Source organism: Myxocyprinus asiaticus, chromosome 38 (assembly GCF_019703515.2).
Source record: "Myxocyprinus asiaticus isolate MX2 ecotype Aquarium Trade chromosome 38, UBuf_Myxa_2, whole genome shotgun sequence".
Classification (NCBI taxonomy): Eukaryota; Metazoa; Chordata; class Actinopteri; order Cypriniformes; family Catostomidae; genus Myxocyprinus; species Myxocyprinus asiaticus.
The window spans coordinates 21,884,350-21,903,706 of NC_059381.1; the positions used below are offsets into that span (position 1 = coordinate 21,884,350).

Here is a 19,357-nt window from a genome sequence, read left to right on the forward strand (position 1 = left end):
TTTTGCAAATAGATTAGAATAAAATAGAAGAACGGGGAGCCCTGCAACAGATGGCATGGCCCCCATAGTGCTCACCACTGAACTTCAAGTCAGTCTGAGATTACATGAAAAGACAGAAGTAATTGAGACAGCTTCACCTTGAGTGGTCTCCCCCAGAGCAACCTGAGCAGTCTCGCCTCAGTGAATGGTTCCTGCAGTCCGGGCGCCGTCAGACGGCAGCATCCCGCAAATCTGTTAATAACGAAAGAAGTACTGGTGCGCACCCATCATCGGCATGCTCACGCAGTGACGCCATCCTCTTTAATGTGGATCACTGGGAAGAAAACGGTTATGCCCAATTACCCCCTGTGGAGGAGGTAGTAGCACACCTCTGCCCAACGAGTAACAGGAAATCAAGTCCCATACATCCTTCCGAACAGTGTCGACAAGCGTCTGCAAATCCATGGGCAACCTGGTCGTTCTGGATCTACATATATGGCTGACTCTCACGGAAATGAGTGATAAGGAAAAAGCCACTCTGTTGGATGCTCCAGTGTCTCCAGCCGGCCTCTTTAGCGGTTCTGTGAATAAAGTTGCTGAGCGTTACGTCGCGATTCAGCAGCAGTCACAGGATATGAGACACTTTATGCCCAAACGGAGTATATCACAGCCAGTTCACCCTTGCTGTGTTTCAAGCCAGTGCCCAACTGAAAGCCCCATACCTGCTGCCTCACTGGCACCTGCGTATCAGCATGCGCAGCAAAACTGCTCCTGACGGGCACAACCCTTTGAAGCGGAAAGCAGAGCCTGCGGTTGGAGACACAAAACCTTGTTCCCCATCTCCCCACTACTTTTTTGCCGGGAAAGGAATATTGTTGTTAACAATATTGTTCAAAATGTTGCGCCAGTGTTACGAGCCGAAATACACAATTTCATCGTGAAAAACACTATAGAGATTGTGCCAAATTGGCAAGCACAAAAAGGGTTTTACATCCGTTATTTTCTTGTTCCAAAGAAAGATGGTGGACTTCGGACACGATTGGTTTGCATCGATAGATCTGAAGGAATGCGTACTTTCAAATCCAAATTGTACGACATCACAGGATGTTTTTAAGATTCCGTTCGAGGGAACAGCGTATCAATTCAAAGTCCTGCCCTTCAGACAGACTCTGGCTCCTCGCACATTCATGAAGTGCATCAATGCAGTTCTTGCCCCTCTGAAACTGAACGGCACGTGCATCTTGAACTTCCTCGACGATTGGCTGTTACTGGTGCAATCAGAGGCCCTGTTATGCCAGCACAGAGACTTGCTGCTTCAGCATCTAAACCGCTTGGGCCTCAATGTGAACTGGGTGAAGAGCACGCTCTTCCCCCAGCCAAAAAATCTCCTTTTTGGGAGTCCGCCTCGACTCCACAAGCGGGCGGGTGCACCTCATGAGAGAGCGCGTACAGGCCATTCTACAGTGTCAGTCTCAGTTCAAACTGGGGAGAACACTTCCACTGAAGCTGTTTCACAAAGCATTGGGATTTATGGCAACGGCATCCGGCGTCATTCCATTAGGTCTCTTACACATGAGACCTCTTCAGTGCTGGCTGAAGCACCGTGTGCCACGACGTGCTTGGCGCCAAAGGCGCATGCGCATCACTATATCCCGCCGCTGTATACCTGCTTTAGCTCCATGGACAGCTCCTGTATTTTACCAGCATGGTGCTGTGCTGGGGCAAGTTGTCACACGGCGCCTAGAGCTATCGGCTGTATTTCTAGCCTTAAAGGCTTTTCAGTCAGAAATAGCAAACTGTCATGTCCTGGTTCGCTCAGACAACATGACAGTTGTGGCATATATAAATCACAATGGCGGAATTCAGGAGACTTTATCCTCGAACTGTTTTGAGGATTTGGGAAATATTCGGCAAAGCAGAAATCGATCTATTTGCCTCAGTGGAGAATGACCACTGTTGTCCCCTCTGGTACTCGAAGTCCCAAGCCCCGTTGGGAATGGAAGCAATGGCACACAAATGGCCAACAAAACGCAAATATGCATTTCCCTCGTTATGCCTGATTCACTCTGTCATATGCCAAGTCCGAGAGGAACACGCTTTATATATCTAGCCAAATGCTTCCCTGCTTTGTCCCCTGACTCAAAGTATGACTTGCCCTGAATAGCCAAAACTCCACCTTCCGTGACAAAATAGTATTATATCTGTATTTTAATCTGGTCAATTCTCTGAGGCCATCAGACGACATTAGGCACTTCAGCTCTACCTCTGCACTTTTAATATTCCGTTCCTACTCCCGAGTTCTCGTGCTTTGGATTTTTTGATGAATGAGGCATACTGTATAATTCGAACCCTAAGAACCGCCTTAAGCGCCTCCCAAGCCACGCCAACAGAGGATACTGGACCAGTTGGTCTCCATATAAACATTAATTTCAGCCTTTTAACATTTGTTGAAAATCAGGATTTTGCAAAAGGGATACATTAATGCGCCAACTAAATGATTTCTTTTTCTCCATATGTGGCAGCACCTTTAAACTCACCAGGGCCTGATCTGAGACTAAAATGTTTCCAATTGAGCAATCAACAACAGATGAAATGAGGGACTTAGATATAAATAAATAAATAAATAAATAAATAAATAAATAAAATATATATATATATATTATATTCTAGAATAAATCTTATGTACTGATTAAAAAAATTTATAGTCCCTACCAGATGGGTTCAAAAGTCTCAATTTCTGTAAGACCAAGATTTTTACACATCCTGTGAAGCATCAGTGTTGTTCTAGGGGGCTTGTACAATTTTGCTTCACTATGATCAAGGACTGAGTCCATCAAAAGATTAAAGTCTCCTCCCAATATTATATCATGAGGGGTGCCAGCAGCTTGCAACATCCATTCAAGACCTATAGAAAAGCCCTGATTATCAGCGTTAGGTGCGTAAATATTAGTCAATCAATTTTTGCCCGAATTTCAGCTAAAACAATAATGACTCTTCATAATTTATCTTTAATATGTTTGAGACATTTGAATTGTAGATGTTTACTTATCAGTATAATGACTCCTCTGCTCCTACTTGAGCCAGCACTAAAGAAAACATGTCCATCCCATATCTTCCCAAATTTTTCAGCTTTCTGTGGGGATAGATGTGTTTCTTGTAGAAACACTATATCATATTTCTTACATTTAAGAAAAGAAATAACCTTCCTTCTTTTTATGGGGTGCCCCAACCCATTCACATTCCACGTGAAGAGAGACAATCCACTCATATTAACATTGGACATTTTGACATATTAGGAAAAAATAGATTGTGTTTCAAAAATAAAATTATAAAGACCACATTCCAACATTAGTGCCACAGTCAGACCCTGAACTTCCCCCCGAACCAAACAAACAGAAAAAAGAAAAACGTGCGCATTAACCCCACGCAAGACAGCAACAACCAGCGTCCATCCCTCTAAACTCAAAAGGTCCATGTACGCCTACGAGAGTCTTCGCGACAACTTTGCCGTCAGATTGCTCGAGTCCAGTGTTCCTGTACAAATTTTGTGAGACAGAATTACATAACAGAAAATTATCTATAAAACAAATGTAAAAAAATAATAATAAAGCCATTCAGTTTCCTACGACAGTCAAACGAATGTTCAGTGTGCCAGCTGTTTCGAGTTCAGGAGATAACCTAATCATTCCAGTGTCCTGCAAAAAATACTCCACGAAACAAACTCCAGCCTATAGGAGGCATAAACAAAGAATGAGCAGATTCATCCACAACTGTCCCGAAGGAGTGTTATTCCACAAAACAAACTCCAGCCGCTAGGCGGAACTAACATAAAAAGAAACAAAAAAGGCGCCCAGATTCCTCGGACGGTCAAGAGTATATTCAATGAGTCAAGTTCACTCAGGGGCCGCATGAGAAACATACCATGACTTCCTCAGTCCATTGATTTTATGAAAGACATCACTTGTTGTGGGCATGTAAATATTTTGTGGCCATCCTTAGTATATATTCTCAATTTGGCCGGGAACTTCAGTGTAAAAGTGACCCTTCGTCGATGCAAAAGGTTCTTGGAGTATTATTCCACAAAACAAACTCCAGCCGCTAGGTGGAACCAACACAAAAAGAAACAAAGGCGCCCAGCCTCCACAGACAGTCGAGTGTATGCCCAGCAAGTCAATCCACTCAGGGGCCACATGAGAAACACCAAATGGCTTACTCACCCCATTGACTTTATGAAGGACATCACTTGCTATGGGCACGTAAATATTTTGCGGCATCTATTCTCAGTTTGGCAGGAAAAATCAGTGCAAAAGCGATCTTCCGTTGATGTAAGAGTTTCTTGCATTCCTTGAATCAATCACGTTTCTCTCTTGTTGAATTCGCAAAGTCTGGGAACAAGAAAATGCTGTGATTCTTCCAAGAAAGCTTTCCTTTGCTCCTCCTTGTGCAATACGAGATCTTTATCGGAAGAGCTCAGAAATTTGGCCTGAATTGATCGGGGCATGTCTCCCTCAGCCGATCTCCGAGCCAGAACTCTGTGAGCTCGCTCGATTTCCAGCTTATGGCCTGTTATGTCGAGCAGACTCAGGAAGAGCTCATCCAGGAATTTCACCATATCTCAACCCTCCTCATGCTCAGGAATTCCAACAATTCAGACATTATTTCGCCGGCTACGATTCTCCAAATCCTCCAGTTTTTCAAAAATGCATTCCAAATCTATTTTGGTCTCTAGCAGATTAGCAGCTAATTCCCTCTCCGATGACTCCTGCTAATCGATCCATCTCTCGACATCCCTGATTCTTGTAATCAACTCAGAGAATTTAGTTTCCATCACCGTAATTGATCGACGTATTACAGCAAGATCCTCTAAGTCTGCAACAACTTTCGTCAGCATCACAGACATGCTTGCTAATTGCCACTGGATTTCTCCAGCCGCACCATCCAAACTGAGTCCCTGGTCTGCAGAGGTTTCAGCTTGAGCACGTAAGTGTCTTTTAATATCTCCAGAGCTCGAGGATTTCAAATTCTTTGCCATGTTAACTTCAAAGAACTGATATGTAGCAGGGTGTATCGAATCTCACCGGTTTATGACCAAAATATAACCCAAAAGTAGCAAAGTGCGCAGAGCTCATTTACACGTCTGCTCCTTGCATGGTGTCACCACTGATTGGTATCTCTTACATGGCAAGGACCCAGTAACCTGCCCCATACATGAAATTGTAATATTTCTTTAAGAGTGATTAGACGCAGGGTTCACCCCGTCAACGCAGTGTATGCAGCAACTATATCTGCGTATCACGCACATGAAGCCGGTGCCTCTATAGGCAAGCATGATTTAATCAAAGTTCCTTAAGGGAGCAAGGCAATTAAACCCACCTCAGCAGGCTACAGTCCCGACATGGGACTTAACTTTAGTCCTCAAATCTCTCGCAAGGCCCCCCTTCGAGTCTTTGGACTTTTGATTTGCGCATGCTCTCCGTTAAGACCGCATTACTGCTGGCTCTGGCCTCAGTAAAACGGGTCTGGAGTTTGGAGTAAACTCATAAAATTCATGTCTGGAGTTTGGCCCCGGTCTTTCAAGAGCCACTGTTAAACCCAGCAAAGGCTATGCACCCAAGGTTCTAACCACGGCCTTCAAGCGCAGGTGGTTCACCTTCAGGCCTTCTTCCCTCCTCCATTTAATTCGGATGAGGAACAATCATTGCATTTGTTATGCCCTTTGCGGGCACTACATGCATACGTTGAGCGTACTTGCCAGTTCAGACTGTCTGATCAGCTCTTTATATGCTATGGAGGACGTACAAAAGGAATGTCCATGTCAAAGCAAAGGCGCTCTCTCTTGATTGTGGATGCAATTGCCCTGGCTTATGAGTCGCAGGGTAAGACTTGCCCAATTGGTGTTAAAGCACACTCAACTAGAGGCATGGCCTCCTCATGGGCATGGACGAATGGTGTGTCTTTACAAGACATACAGTATGTTTTGCAGCAGGAATGGTCCTCTCAAAACACATTCGCTAGGTTTTACAACCTAGACGTAACGTCTCTTTCTTCACAAGTCCTCTCTGTTTAGAGCACTTGCTATTCATTGGCTAAATATATATACTTATGCCCTTCCCTTTAAGTACAGGCTCCCCATCATTTACACAACCGCCTGCATTTAGGCCGTTATAATTAACAAAGTCACAAGCACTTTCATTATAATTAAACTCCCTTCCCATCTGGGCTCATAAGGAGTTAATTTATACTACATGACTATAGTTCATATATTCGTTATGAGTGCTCCCCTCCTGGCCAACACGAGGATCACTCACTGTGGCATACTCATGTTGGTCACTGTCCCACAAGACTGCAGCACCATGTTTCCTCTGGGAAGTTATGTTGTGTAGTGCGGCGTGATGCGATTTTGTTCCTCATATGCGTTACTACGCAATGTTGAGTGTACTGAGTCATAAGGGAACTTCTCGGTTACGTACGTAACCTCGGTTCCTTGAGACGAAGGGAACGAGACATTTCGAATGCTAGCTGCACTATAAGACTCAGAGTTCTTGAGGCACGAGCAATGCTCTCCTTGTTCTTAGTCAGAAATTCTGAGGAAATGGTGTTTGTGCACCTGTTTTTATAGTGGACAGTTTCACACCAAAACAGGTGGGGCTCAAACACCATAGCCAATATTAGAATATTGGCATTATTGTAGAGAGGTTTCAATAGGTTGTGTAAGGCGGCACTCCCATATGCGTTACTACACAATGTCTCGTTCCCTTCGTCTCAGGGAACCGAGGTTATGTACATAACAGAGACGTTATTCACACTAAGTAATGAAAAACCTAGACATGACATGTATTATAATGGGCTTGTTATAATGGGCAGCATAATCATTTTCTGTTTAGGCCCTTAAATGTATAAAAAATTTCAATAATAATAAAGTTACTAATTTTATCCAAAGAATTCTTAAAAATTCAATTTAATAGAGGTTATTGATATCGATATTGGCAATATTAGCCTAAAAGTACCATAATATCGGCGATATTATCGCCCATCCCTACTGACAACTAGCACGCTAAACCAAAGCAGAAATCCAATGTCTGCGTCAAGTAGAATAAAACATTGAATTAACGAATTTTGAAATTAATACGAGCACGAATTAAAGTGTTAAAATCAATTATTTTAAAACAGATTCTTTTAGATTCATTTCACAAAAAAATACAAATAATAACTGAAGATGAATTTTAATATCTGCGACAGAGCTAATAGTAAAACTTAACATTGTACACAGTTTATATACAATTTGGAACGAAAGACAACTGTTCTTGTGATTTCTCCGATAGATGCTCTTTTTTTTGTTCCAATAAACTTCAGTTTATTTGGACGGAGGGGTACTGCGCGCTCTGATGACGTCATCATAGGATTGCATATCGCATTGTATCGCATATCACATTTTCCAACAACTTATCGCATTTTGCATTTTTCCTCCATATCGCGCAGCCCTATTACCTTACTTCATATGTCATTATAACACCTTAAATTTATTCTGAGAGTTATGACTGAACTGTGTTTTTTATTGGGGTTTGCATAATACATCAGGATATGCAATACAATGATGTTTAAGAGATACCTCAAATAATATGATTTTTCTATAAAATAAAGTGCAAAATATTGAGAGAGCATAAGTTGTTTCAGTTCAATGAATATTCATTTTGGAATATCAGAAACAATATAAAAGTTAATCTTGTCATTATCAAAATCAGCAAAGATTTTCCAGCCAAAAACGTCCATTAAAACATGGACACGGCAATTTTGGAATTGATTTGACAAGACCTTCTACTTCTTGAAGTAGAAGAGCATGGATATTTCTTCAGGAGGCAAAAGACATGTGGTGTATGCATAAAATATTTTTCAGCAAATTTATCATGTTGATGACTTAGAGGCTTAAGACAATCATGAATACACCAGACCTTATTGGATGTTCAGATATTTTTACTGAGAACAGGACAAAAATACTAAAGGTAAGAAAAATGATTTTTGCAATGTACTGCATCTCCTCTCTTCTTCCAGGTTCATATTGGCCAGGCAGCCTGAGGTTGTATAAGCCTGACAAAGAGCTGAGATGTATTGATGGAACTCTAAGCAGGCATGTCTTTCCTTTCTCTCTTATCTCTCCTCTCATCCCCTCCCTTCAGGTTACACCCTCCTCTAAGATTGTGGGCGATCTGGCACAGTTCATGGTGCAGAACTCTCTGAGTCGGGCAGAGGTGGAGGAGAGAGCAGATGAGCTCTCTTTCCCCCTCTCTGTGGTTGAGTTCCTTCAAGGGCACATCGGCATCCCCCATGGAGGCTTCCCGGAACCTTTCAGGTCAAAGGTACGACCCCCTAACCTGCATAGAGCATCTCCCAAGATGCGGGAAGAAAACTAATCAGCCAAGACAAATTAATAACTGCTGTGTAGTTGTTCACCTAGGCTAAATGTATTCAAAGCAGTGTTTGATCTCAAAGAGAGAAAAGTAGAGAAGTCCAAGTACAGATTCAGTACATGTACAAATAGACTTCATGACACAGCTGCTAATGGCAGGTGAGTTGAGAAAATTGATTGGCAAATTTTTGACAGTTTGATTATTCCACAGTTTTTTTTTTTCCTGTATATTGGTGGAAAAACAAGACACATTGTGTATTATATTTCCATTTTGATTGCGTACGGCAAGGAATATTCCACAGATGTGTCGCCACAAGCAGTTAAGTCATCCTATCATGATGCTTAATTTTCCACTGAGGTGAAGGTAGTTAGAAGATGCAGGAGTTGAAAATGATGTTTTCTTTAGAAGTTTGGGTAACACTTTATGAGAAGATTTTATTTGTTAACATAAGTTAGTTGCCATTAATTAAAATTAGTTATTAGATATTTTGATCTAACGATAAACCTTTTGCAGCATTTATTATCTTATGTTAATTTATAAATTTACAATTGTTTATTGTTTGTTCACATTAGTTCTTAATGCTTATACAATGTTAACATATACAACTTTGAATGTAAAACATTTACTAGTACATATTCAAATTCAAATTAACCAAGATAAATAAGTGCTGCAAAAGCATTGTTCATTGTTAGTTCATGTTAAGGAATCTAGTTAGCTAATATTAACAAGTGCACCCTTATAAAGTGTTACAGAAGTTTAAATGTCTTTGATTTGAATCATTCGCATCACTTTTATCATGTTTAGACTATCATTCGTGTCACTTACATACCATTTAGACTATCATTCTTACAATACGATTTAAACAATGTTATCATCTTGAAGTTCATACAGTCACCGGCCAACTGGCGTGTAACAATGTTGCATTTACTCTGCAAAACCAGATTTTAACTCCCATTTGGTGTTTGCCGAGTGTTAGTTTTGGGCCCTGGAACTTGTGTAGATGGGTATATGAGTAGGGTCTCTGCTCAGCTTGGGTTGGTCCAGAGAAAAGAGAAGCTTGTATTGTACAGTATTGCATGGATACGAATTCAAATTATTAAGATCTTTGTAGTGTTCCACATAAATGAATAATCAGCCCTCTCACTAAAAAGATGTTAGATTCAATCTCAGTCTGTGTGAAGTTTATCTTTTGCGGTTGTTCTACAGTCTCTGGAGTACAGTAACACTGCGTTGTGCTTGTCAGAGATACATGTGTGGGAAAACTGTGCCGTTCCCATTGTCTTGAACTCCCCAATTACTCAGCAGCCACTCTTGTGCGAGATTAGTTGTTTCCCTGACAAATATGTCTCACATCACCAAGAACAATGCCTGCACAAAAGTGTTTCTGTGCATGAAAGCTATTTAGAATGACTCTTTGAGAATTTGTAGGCCAGCTGTTTTGCTTATAATTAAGATAACAAACATTACATTCAAGTACCATGGCATTGGCCTTATTTTTCCCCATCTGTCTTATAACATTAATATGGTTCTTTATTATGCATTTGTATAAAAGGTGTTTTATTTAGGTCTGCAGTGTACAGTGTGTGTGTGTATGTGTATGTATGTATGTATATATGTGTGTGTGTGTATGTGTGTGTGTATATATATATATATATATATATATATATATATATATATATATATATATATATATATATATATATATATATATATATATATATATATATATATATATATATATATATGTGTGTATATATATATGTATATATATATATATATATATATATATATATATACACACACACACACTACCGGTCAAAAGTTTTGAAACACTTGACTGAAATGTTTCTCATGATCTTAAAAATCTTTTGATCTGAAGGCGTATGCTTAAATGTTTGAAATTAGTTTTGTAGACAAAAATATAATTGTGCCACCATATTCATTTATTTCATTCTAAAACTTAATAAAATTATTTTTTTTTTTTTTTTTTAAAGTTTTTGAAATTGATGACTTGGACCAAATAATAAAGAAAAGTAGCCAATAAGTGCCCAACATAGATGGGAACTCCTTCAGTACTGTTTAAAAAGCATCCCAGGGTGATACCTCAAGAAGTTGGTTAAGAAAATGTCAAGAGTACATGTCTGCAAATTCTAGGCAAAGGGTGACTACTTTGAAGATGCTCAAATATAACACAGTTTTGATTTATTTTGGATTTTGTTTAGTCACAACATAATTCCCATAGTTCCATTTGTTATTCCATAGTTTTGATGACTTTTACTATTATTCTAAAGTGTAAAAAAAAAAAAAAAACAATTATAAAGAATGAGTGCAGTGAGAACTCTTTGAAGTAGAATAAGAAGTTCGGGGAAAAAAAATTCAAATTGTAATAGTACTTTTTCACATTATTAATGTTCTGACTATACATTGTGATCAGTTGAATGCCACTTTGGTGAATAAAAGTACTATTTTCTTTCCATAAGAGCAAAATCTGTACATCATTCCAACTACTTTTTAAACTACTTCAAAGAGTTCTCATCCAAAAATCCTCTACGTACAGCAGTGACAGTTTTGCAGATCCTTGGCAGATCATTTTGTCCAGATACTCAGGTGACATTTCTCCCCACGCTTCCTGTAGCACTTGCCATAGATGTGGCTGTCTTGTCGGGCACTTCTCATGCACCTTACAGTCTAGCTGATCCCACAAAAGCTCAATGGGGTTAAGATCCATAACATTCTTTTCCAATTATCTGTTGTCCAATATCTGTTTCTTTGCCTACTCTAACCTTTTCTGGCTTTTTCTTTGCAATTCTGCTCAATGAACCAAATAGCTTTCAACTGTGTTTTATATAATGGCAAGTGATTTTTCTAATACCAAATTAGCAATTTAGCATGATTATTCAAGGATAAGGTGTTGGAGTGATGGCTGCTGGAAATGGGGCCTGTCTTGATTTGATAAAAAATGACTTTTTTCAAATAGTGATGGTTCTGTTTTTTACATCAGTAATGTCCTGACTATACTTTGTGATAAGCTGAATGCCACTTTGGTGAATTAAAGTAACAATTTTATTCTGAAACAGCAAAATCTGTACATTATTCCAAATCTTTGGCCACCAGTGTGTGTGTGTGTATGTATGGATGTATGTATGTATGTTTGTATGTATATTATACACACAGTTGTGCTCAAAAGTTTGCATACCCTTGGAGAATTGGTAATATATGTACCATTTTTAAAGAAAACATGAGTAAGCAGGCAAAACACATTTCTTTTATTTCTTATGGGATTCATATTCAACTATATGTTATAGCAGAATGGCACAATCATAAAACAAAACATGGCAACAAAGAAAAAAAATGACCCCTGTTCAAAAGTCTGCAAACCCTTAGTTCTTAATACTGTGTATTGCCCCCTTTAGCATCAATGACAGCATGCAGTCTTTTGTAATAGTTGTCTATGAGGCCCCAAATTCTTGCAGGTGGTATAGCTGCCCATTCGTCTTGGCAAAATGCCTCCAGGTCATGCAAAGTCTTTGGTCGTCTTGCATGAACCGCACGTTTCAGATCTCCCCAGAGTGGTTCGATGATATTAAGGTCAGGAGACTGTGATGGCCACTCCAGAACCTTCACCTTCTTCTGCTGTAACCACTGGAGGGTCAACTTGGCCTTGTGCTTAGGGTCATTGTCATGCTGGAAAGTCCAAGAGCTTCCCATGTGCAGCTTTCGTGCAGAAGAATACAAATTGTCTGCCAGTATTTTCTGATAACATGCTGCATTCATCTTGCCATCAATTGTCACAAGATTCCCCGTGCCTTTAGAGCTCACACACCCCCAAAACATCAGTGAGCCACCACCATGCTTCACAGTGGGGATGGTATTCTTTTCACTATAGGCCTTGTTGACCCCTCTCCAAACATAGCGCTTATGGTTATGACCATAAAGCTCTATTTTGGTCTCGTCAATCCAAATTACAGTGTGCCAGAAGCTGTGAGGCATGTCAAGGTGTTGTCGGGCATATTGTAACCAGGCTTTTTTGTGGCATTGGCACAGTAAAGGCTTCTTTCTGGGAACTCGACCATGCAGCTCATTTTGTTCAAGTATCGTCGTATTGTGCTCCTTGAAACAACCACACCGTATTTCTCCTGAGGTTACCTGTGGGTTTTTCTTTGTATGCTGAACAATTCTTCTGGCAGTTGTGGCTGAAATCTTTCTTGGTCTACCTGACCTTGGCTTGGTATCAAGAGATCCTCAGATTTTCCACTTCTTAATAAGTGATTGAACAGTACTGACTGGCATTTTTAAGGCTTTGGATATCTTTTTATATCCTTTTCCATCTTTATAAAGTTCCATTATCTTGTTACACAGGTCTTTTACAGTTCTTTTCTGCTCCCCATGGCTCAGTATCTAGCCTGCTCAGTGCATCCACGTGAGAGCTAACAAACTCATTGACTATTTATACACAGGCACTAATTGCAATTTAAATTAACCTTTAATTGACATTTAAACCTGTGTGTGTCACCTTGTGTGTTTGTAACAAAGCCAAACATTCAAGGGTATGTAAACTTTTGATCAGGGCCATTTGGGTGATTTCTGTTATCATTATGATTTAAAAAGGAGCCAAACAACTATGTGATAATAAATGGCTTCATATGATCGCTATCCTTAAATAAAAGACTCACTAGACCCAAAAGACCCAAAATTTCACTAGTTCTGCCAGGGTATGCAAACTTTTGAGCACAAGTGTGTGTGTGTGTGTGTGTGTGTGTGTGTGTGTGTATTGTTGAAAAGTAGCATATTTTCATTTGATTAAAGCTGTACACTATGTATTTGATTAAACACAATTTGATCATAACATTTAATTACAACATTTAACATGGAATCCAGAAAAATTAAAACAGTAAAGCATAATTTGTATCTATAAGACTTTATGCAGGACAAGTAATGTTCTGTGTAATTTCATCAAAACTCAGATTTGTTTAATTTATTTGTTCGAGTATCGAGTTCGTATCAATACCGAGGTACCAGGGCTGGTATCACACCGAAGCCAAAATATTGGGATCGGAGCAACCCAACCATAGCCTTTGACAGCTCAAACCAATCTGGCCATTCTCCTTTGACCTCTCTCATCAACAAGGCATTTCCATCCACAGAACTGCCACTCACTGGATGTTTTTTGGTTTTGGCACCATTCTGAGTAAACTCTAGTGGCTGTTGTGTGTGAAAATCCTAAGAGATCAGCAGTTACAGAAATACTCAAACCAGCCCGTCTGGCACCAGCTTGCTCATTTTTTTCCCCCATTCTGATGGTTGATGTAAACAGTAACTGAAGCTCCTGACCTGTACCTGCATGATTTTATGCATTGCACTGCTGCCACACGTGTGGCCGATTAGATAATCACATGAATAAGTAGGTGTACAGGTGTTCCTAATAAAGTGGCCGGTGAGTGTATATTTAAGTGTGACTTGAGTGTCCAAAAGTTTCCAAATACCTTTTTGGGCCACTGTGCATTTAATCTGAAATTAAATTCTTTGCTAGTCTCTGTTAATTGAGGATCGCAGTTCTGCTGTTTAGCTTCTTAAATTTGTGTAAATGAACCAATGAGGAGAGATTAATCCTGCTTCAGCTAATTATCAGTTATAAATATTCTCAAATTCAGTTTGGGGCTCAGGGACAAATGCTTTATTTCATCTGCTTATGTGCAGTGCAGCTTGAACAGTGTAGCAGTAATATTTCAGGGAATATATGATTTAATGTCTATTCAGTTACCTTGCAATGTTTTCTGTAGTTCTCATAACTTATTTGTGGCACAGGTTTTGAAGTCTCTTCCTCGTGTGGAGGGACGTCCTGGAGCCTCCCTTCCCTCGCTTGATTTCCAGGCCTTGGAGAAGCAACTACGAGAGTCACACGGTGATGAAATCACCCCAGAGGATGTGATGTCAGCAGCCATGTACCCTAAAGTGTTCCAGGAGTTCAAAGATTTCACTAAATCCTTTGGGCCGGTGGACTGTCTCAACACCAGACTTTTCCTGGATGGACCCAAGATTGCTGAAGAATTTGAGGTAAGAGAATGTTGCTTTTTTGAATAGTTAAAGCTATTTGATTTATTAAACAGAAGTTGCTTCAAATTTTATTAGCTGTTAGCCTGCCATAAATCTTCCTGTCATCCATGATAGTCAATATCATGCCCACATTCTTACCATCATAACTTTTTTTCTTCCCTTTCTGTTGTATCTCTTTCTCAGGTGGAGTTGGAGAGAGGTAAGATACTCCACATCAAGGCTCTGGCTCTTGGAGACCTAAATAAAGCCGGCCAGAGAGAGGTGTTCTTCGAACTCAACGGTCAGCTGAGATCTGTCCTTGTCAAGGACACTGTGGCCATGAAGGTGTGTTTCTTATTTTCTTAATTTTACTCCATTGTGAATTTTTTATTTTTTATTTTTTTTTTAATGGTTTAAAATGTATTTTGAACAAGTTCCTAGAAAGTAGAACTTGCACGTTCCCCAAATGTTTTGCGGCGTTTACTGGGGACAAACTATTATGTCTGTCTGTGCTGTTTGAAGTTTGATGTAAACATGCACTATAGACAGACGTCTTCGACCATTGCAGCGAATCTCATTTTTTCAGCATCTCGTGAGTGAGTGACATTTTTAAGATGCTCTTTCAAGAATTCAACTTTTTTTTTTAAATGCACCTTGACACCTGAATTTTCTTACATTAGTAGCTGTTAACACCGCCTTGGAAAAAAATGGGATAAACAGCTATGTATACATGTGCTTGACATTTTTGACTTTTGCGCCACTTCTCGCTGTTGTTCAGCAACTTGCGCAGGAGCGGTGCATTTTTTTCAGATGCTGTGTCAAGTAAAAAAGAACTTCCTGAGACACCTTTGTTGTGCTGTGTCTTGCTTTTGTAGTGCAATAACGCATTATGTCTGAAGGGCCCCTTACGTTACTCTAGCTTTTTTTTTAAACAAGAACACATTCTTGTGAACGGTCCCTTATACCGCATTTACCAATTCCAATTTGAATATTGTTTTTTTTTATCTGTGCATGTCTAAAAGTTATTCTTGAGCTACAAGATGTCAAGCAGTTGTGAAATTGCAAGCACTATAATTAGCAGTTACATATGGAGGTAAACACCTTTCAATGGAAGTACAAACTACGAATAAGAGAGGATGGACGGTTGAGCTTATTTTTTGAGAATCTGTCTGAATCTGTACATGTGTATGTATTTTTGAGCTTGAATTTTCGGACGTTGGTGTCATATGCGCTTATTTGTGAAATGGCAAGAACACATTTTCTTTTTTCTTTTTCTTTTTTTTTTTTTTTTACAAAAAAAGCATAAATCAACATGCAAATGGTGAAACCACCATAAGTCTCTCTCTAAGTCATTTAAGTTTGCAGTATATTTAAGAGAAGTATATTTTAACATAATGTGATGGACATAAATGAGAGATATTTCATACAATTTTGAAACAGGGAAATTAATTTAGTGTAATAAATGGTAAGATGTACTGAATAGATGTACACTCTATGGAGCCTTTAAAGTTTTTTGGAATTAAGGCTTATCCGCAATAAATACGTTAATCAGTGATGAGCGTGTAAATGTGGTCAGAGATATGTGAAAGGCTAGCTCTGGTCTGAAAGCATCAATTGGCACTCAGGTAATGAATACATTGAAATTTCTAGGTGTGAATCGTGGAGGAAGTCGTCTTCTCCTTTGAAGAATTGATTGCATTCTTGTGTTGTTTTGTCGATATTTCTAAGAATAAGGATATGTAAAATAGTTTTTTTCAGAGATGTTCAAATTAAACACTTTACTAAAAAGTTCCAACAACCCCAGACAGTGCTGACTGACAGCCTAGTGGGTCTTTTACTCACTTTCATGTCTTTCCAAACCCGTTACTTTCTTCTGCGCAAGAACACAAAGTAAATCGATTAACAAATGTCCCGTTGGCTGAAGTCAGTACAAGGACAGTACATAATGACTAATTTTAATAAATAATGCAGCCAAAATTGTCATAAAAGTAGTCCATGTGACTTGTGCTTCAAGTCTTTTGAAGGTGTACAATCCCTTTGTATGATAAACAGACCAAAATTAAAGTCATTATTTACTCTTAAATCTAATCAATCAATGGATTTCAGAGCTGTTTAAGGACTTTAGTTATTAAATGATTTGATTTGAGAGTAATTTCGGATATGTCTTGTGTACGAATCTGAGGACGAAAATCAGATGTTTCAAAAGATCAGCACTTAAATCCCCGATCATTATATTAAACTCTATTCATTTTCTTGGGTTTCTAGGAGATGCATTTTCACCCTAAAGCCCTGAAGGATGTTCGTGGGCAAATTGGAGCTCCTATGCCTGGTAAAGTGGTGGAGGTTAAGGTGAAAAAGGGCCAGCAGGTAGAGAAAGGACAGCCACTCTGTGTCCTCAGCGCCATGAAGATGGAAACGGTGGTTAACTCTCCACTCTCTGGCACCATAGCCAAGGTGTACGTGACTGCCGACAGCACCCTGGAAGGAGATGATCTTATTCTGGAGATCAATGAGTAGATATCTTGAAGGCCAAAAGTGGGAAGAATGACACATCACCGCTGCCAATCCCTACAGGCTAAACACACACACACACACACATAACTAACACCGTTATATAAGGAGACAGACACCTTTTCAATGGAAGCGCACATTACGAATTGGCTTATTTTTAGACAATCAGTCTATTTCTGAAAATGTGTTTTCACACTTTAATTTGCTGACTTTAGTGTCATATGCGCTTATTTGTTAGTGTGTATCAATGTTTAATTAGTATTAATAAATGTAGTATACAACTGAAAGAGTCACACTGAAAATAGAACAAGCAATAAAGTAATGACAGAATGAGTCTAAATTAGATGTATTCCTAGTCATGTTAAATCTTGCATTCAGTATGTTTGGTCATAATTGTTTACATAAACTCAAAGCACTACAATTTAGTTTAACTTAAATTAAAACGTATCAGATTTAATGCACAGTGCCTCCTTTACTAGAACACCAATTGCAGACAGATATTCCTTTGAATCTTAACGCAGAGTAGCTTAATTGAATTACAGACCAAAATTGTATTTTTTAAGACAAGTTGCATTGTCATACAGATATACCCAGTGTTTTGACCAATGGACTTGTTTACTTTGTTGGGGTGAAAAATTTGATTTAGTCTCCCGAGTCGTAGACTGGAGTGCGTCTCATGCTAAGGTGGAGTTGTTACCCAGGTGATTCGGGCTGAAGTGAGCTCCATAGACGCCAATGAGGATCGATGACTCTATATTCAAGAGCACTTATAAACTCCATGACGGCTTCAGGGCACATTCACTTGGAATTTTCCCAGGGCTCATCTCATGCTCGTCGTTTCAATTCCTCCATTAATGTACATTGAATTAATTGTCCTGTTACATTCCCCCAAGCAACAGATGCCTCTTGGCTGCTATAGTGGCACAAATCCCTGTATTCTCCAGCTTTCTATTTTTCGCCTTGTTTAACACATCACTGACCGCAGGGATGTTTCGTTTGACATGATATCATTTGTAATTGATAATGAGAGGTTTGACTCAACAGCCTAAGTAATTGAAAGCACTCAGCCTGAAATCTACAAGATGTTGTTGTGACAAAAGAAGTCCATTGGGTAACTTCTCGACATTGAGTAGACCAATTCTTCACTAAGGACCAATAGCCTAAAATTTGGATATTCACTCATCATTTATTATAACATCCCCATTGGGAGAGTAAATCTATGTATATGATTATACATGAACACATGCCCATAAATGTGATGTTTTCCCTTCAACTGGAAACTGACATGGAGCTAAAGGTGTTAAGAAAAAGCTTCTCAACCTCTTATTACCTGTGAATGGATCTAGTAAACACAGTCCATATCATATTCACCACCATCATTTTCAAGTTTGTTCCTCTGTGTTTGATGACACCTGACAGCAAATACATCCTGTTTACATGAGTAGCAAGTACAGCGCCAAAACTTAATCACGACAGGCACAAAACAAAGGGATTTGTAGGGAGGGGAAGTATTTTGTTTGTTTTGTTTTGACTTTATATGCTTCCAATATCTGTATGGGTCACTAGCGGGGGAGTCTGAAAAGCTCTGGAGAACCCATCAATGATATCAGCTGTGACAGCGCAATCAGTCCTTTTGGCTTGTCCAGGCTGAGTTTTTGAGCCGAGAAGTGGTTCAAGCCTGGTTTTGTTAATGCAGCCAATACAACAATGCAGTGTTTTATCAAAGTTGTTGTTAAATGGGTCATCCATGGTCTTAATATAGCATTGAGCATTGTATGTAGCTGATGCACAGGTACTTGTCTGTAGATTTTGCTTTTTTTTTCTTTGGCACAATGTTAATTCAAACTGTTGAAATTTACAGGGTAAAATAGTTCTGCTTTGATAGATTAAATAAAGATATTTGAAATTGGGAATGTTTTGAGGAGAACTGGAACTAATCTGTATGACATGTTGGATATGATGCCTTTTAATAGCATTTGTTATCGTTCCATTTGAATGTGTTTTTTCTGTGAAGTTCATCTCTTTCCATCTGCTTTGATAATGAGAATTATAACATATGCAAATACTAATTCACCATAACCTCATGTTCTTTTATCATAGAAAAATGTTGGGGTGGGGGATGAATATATATAAATAAAAGGAGCATAACAGACTGTCTGCCTCTCTGTCATTTGTGATGTCACGCATTAGGGCTTTTGTGCATATAAATCAACAACTAAACACATGGCGATGCAATTGTTATTAATCATTTTCTCAAGCTGATTCAGTAAGGGCATTTGAGTTAATATGGAGGGGAATATTAGATGTACAAATTAAAAACTAGAAATGTTGTGAGTCAATATGTGTTCAGAGCAGAGATTCTAATGGAGCTAATTTATAGCTGTGATCATGTAATCTCACATGTGAATGACATCACATTCTTTAAATAA

General features: G+C 39.1%; 1 protein-coding gene across 1 annotated transcript in view; it reads left to right on the forward strand.

Moving 5' to 3' along the window:
- The window catches only part of LOC127429062 (pyruvate carboxylase, mitochondrial), a 185,594-nt gene extending 166,513 nt beyond the window's left edge, over nucleotides 1–19,081 (forward strand). The window contains exons 18-21 of the mRNA XM_051677822.1: nucleotides 8,154–8,333; nucleotides 14,190–14,438; nucleotides 14,622–14,762; nucleotides 16,683–19,081. Of these exons, the coding sequence (XP_051533782.1) occupies nucleotides 8,154–8,333; nucleotides 14,190–14,438; nucleotides 14,622–14,762; nucleotides 16,683–16,934 (822 nt within the window). The 3' untranslated portion in view covers nucleotides 16,935–19,081. The remainder of the gene's footprint in view (nucleotides 1–8,153; nucleotides 8,334–14,189; nucleotides 14,439–14,621; nucleotides 14,763–16,682) is intronic.
- The last annotated feature ends 276 nt before the right edge of the window (nucleotides 19,082–19,357 follow it).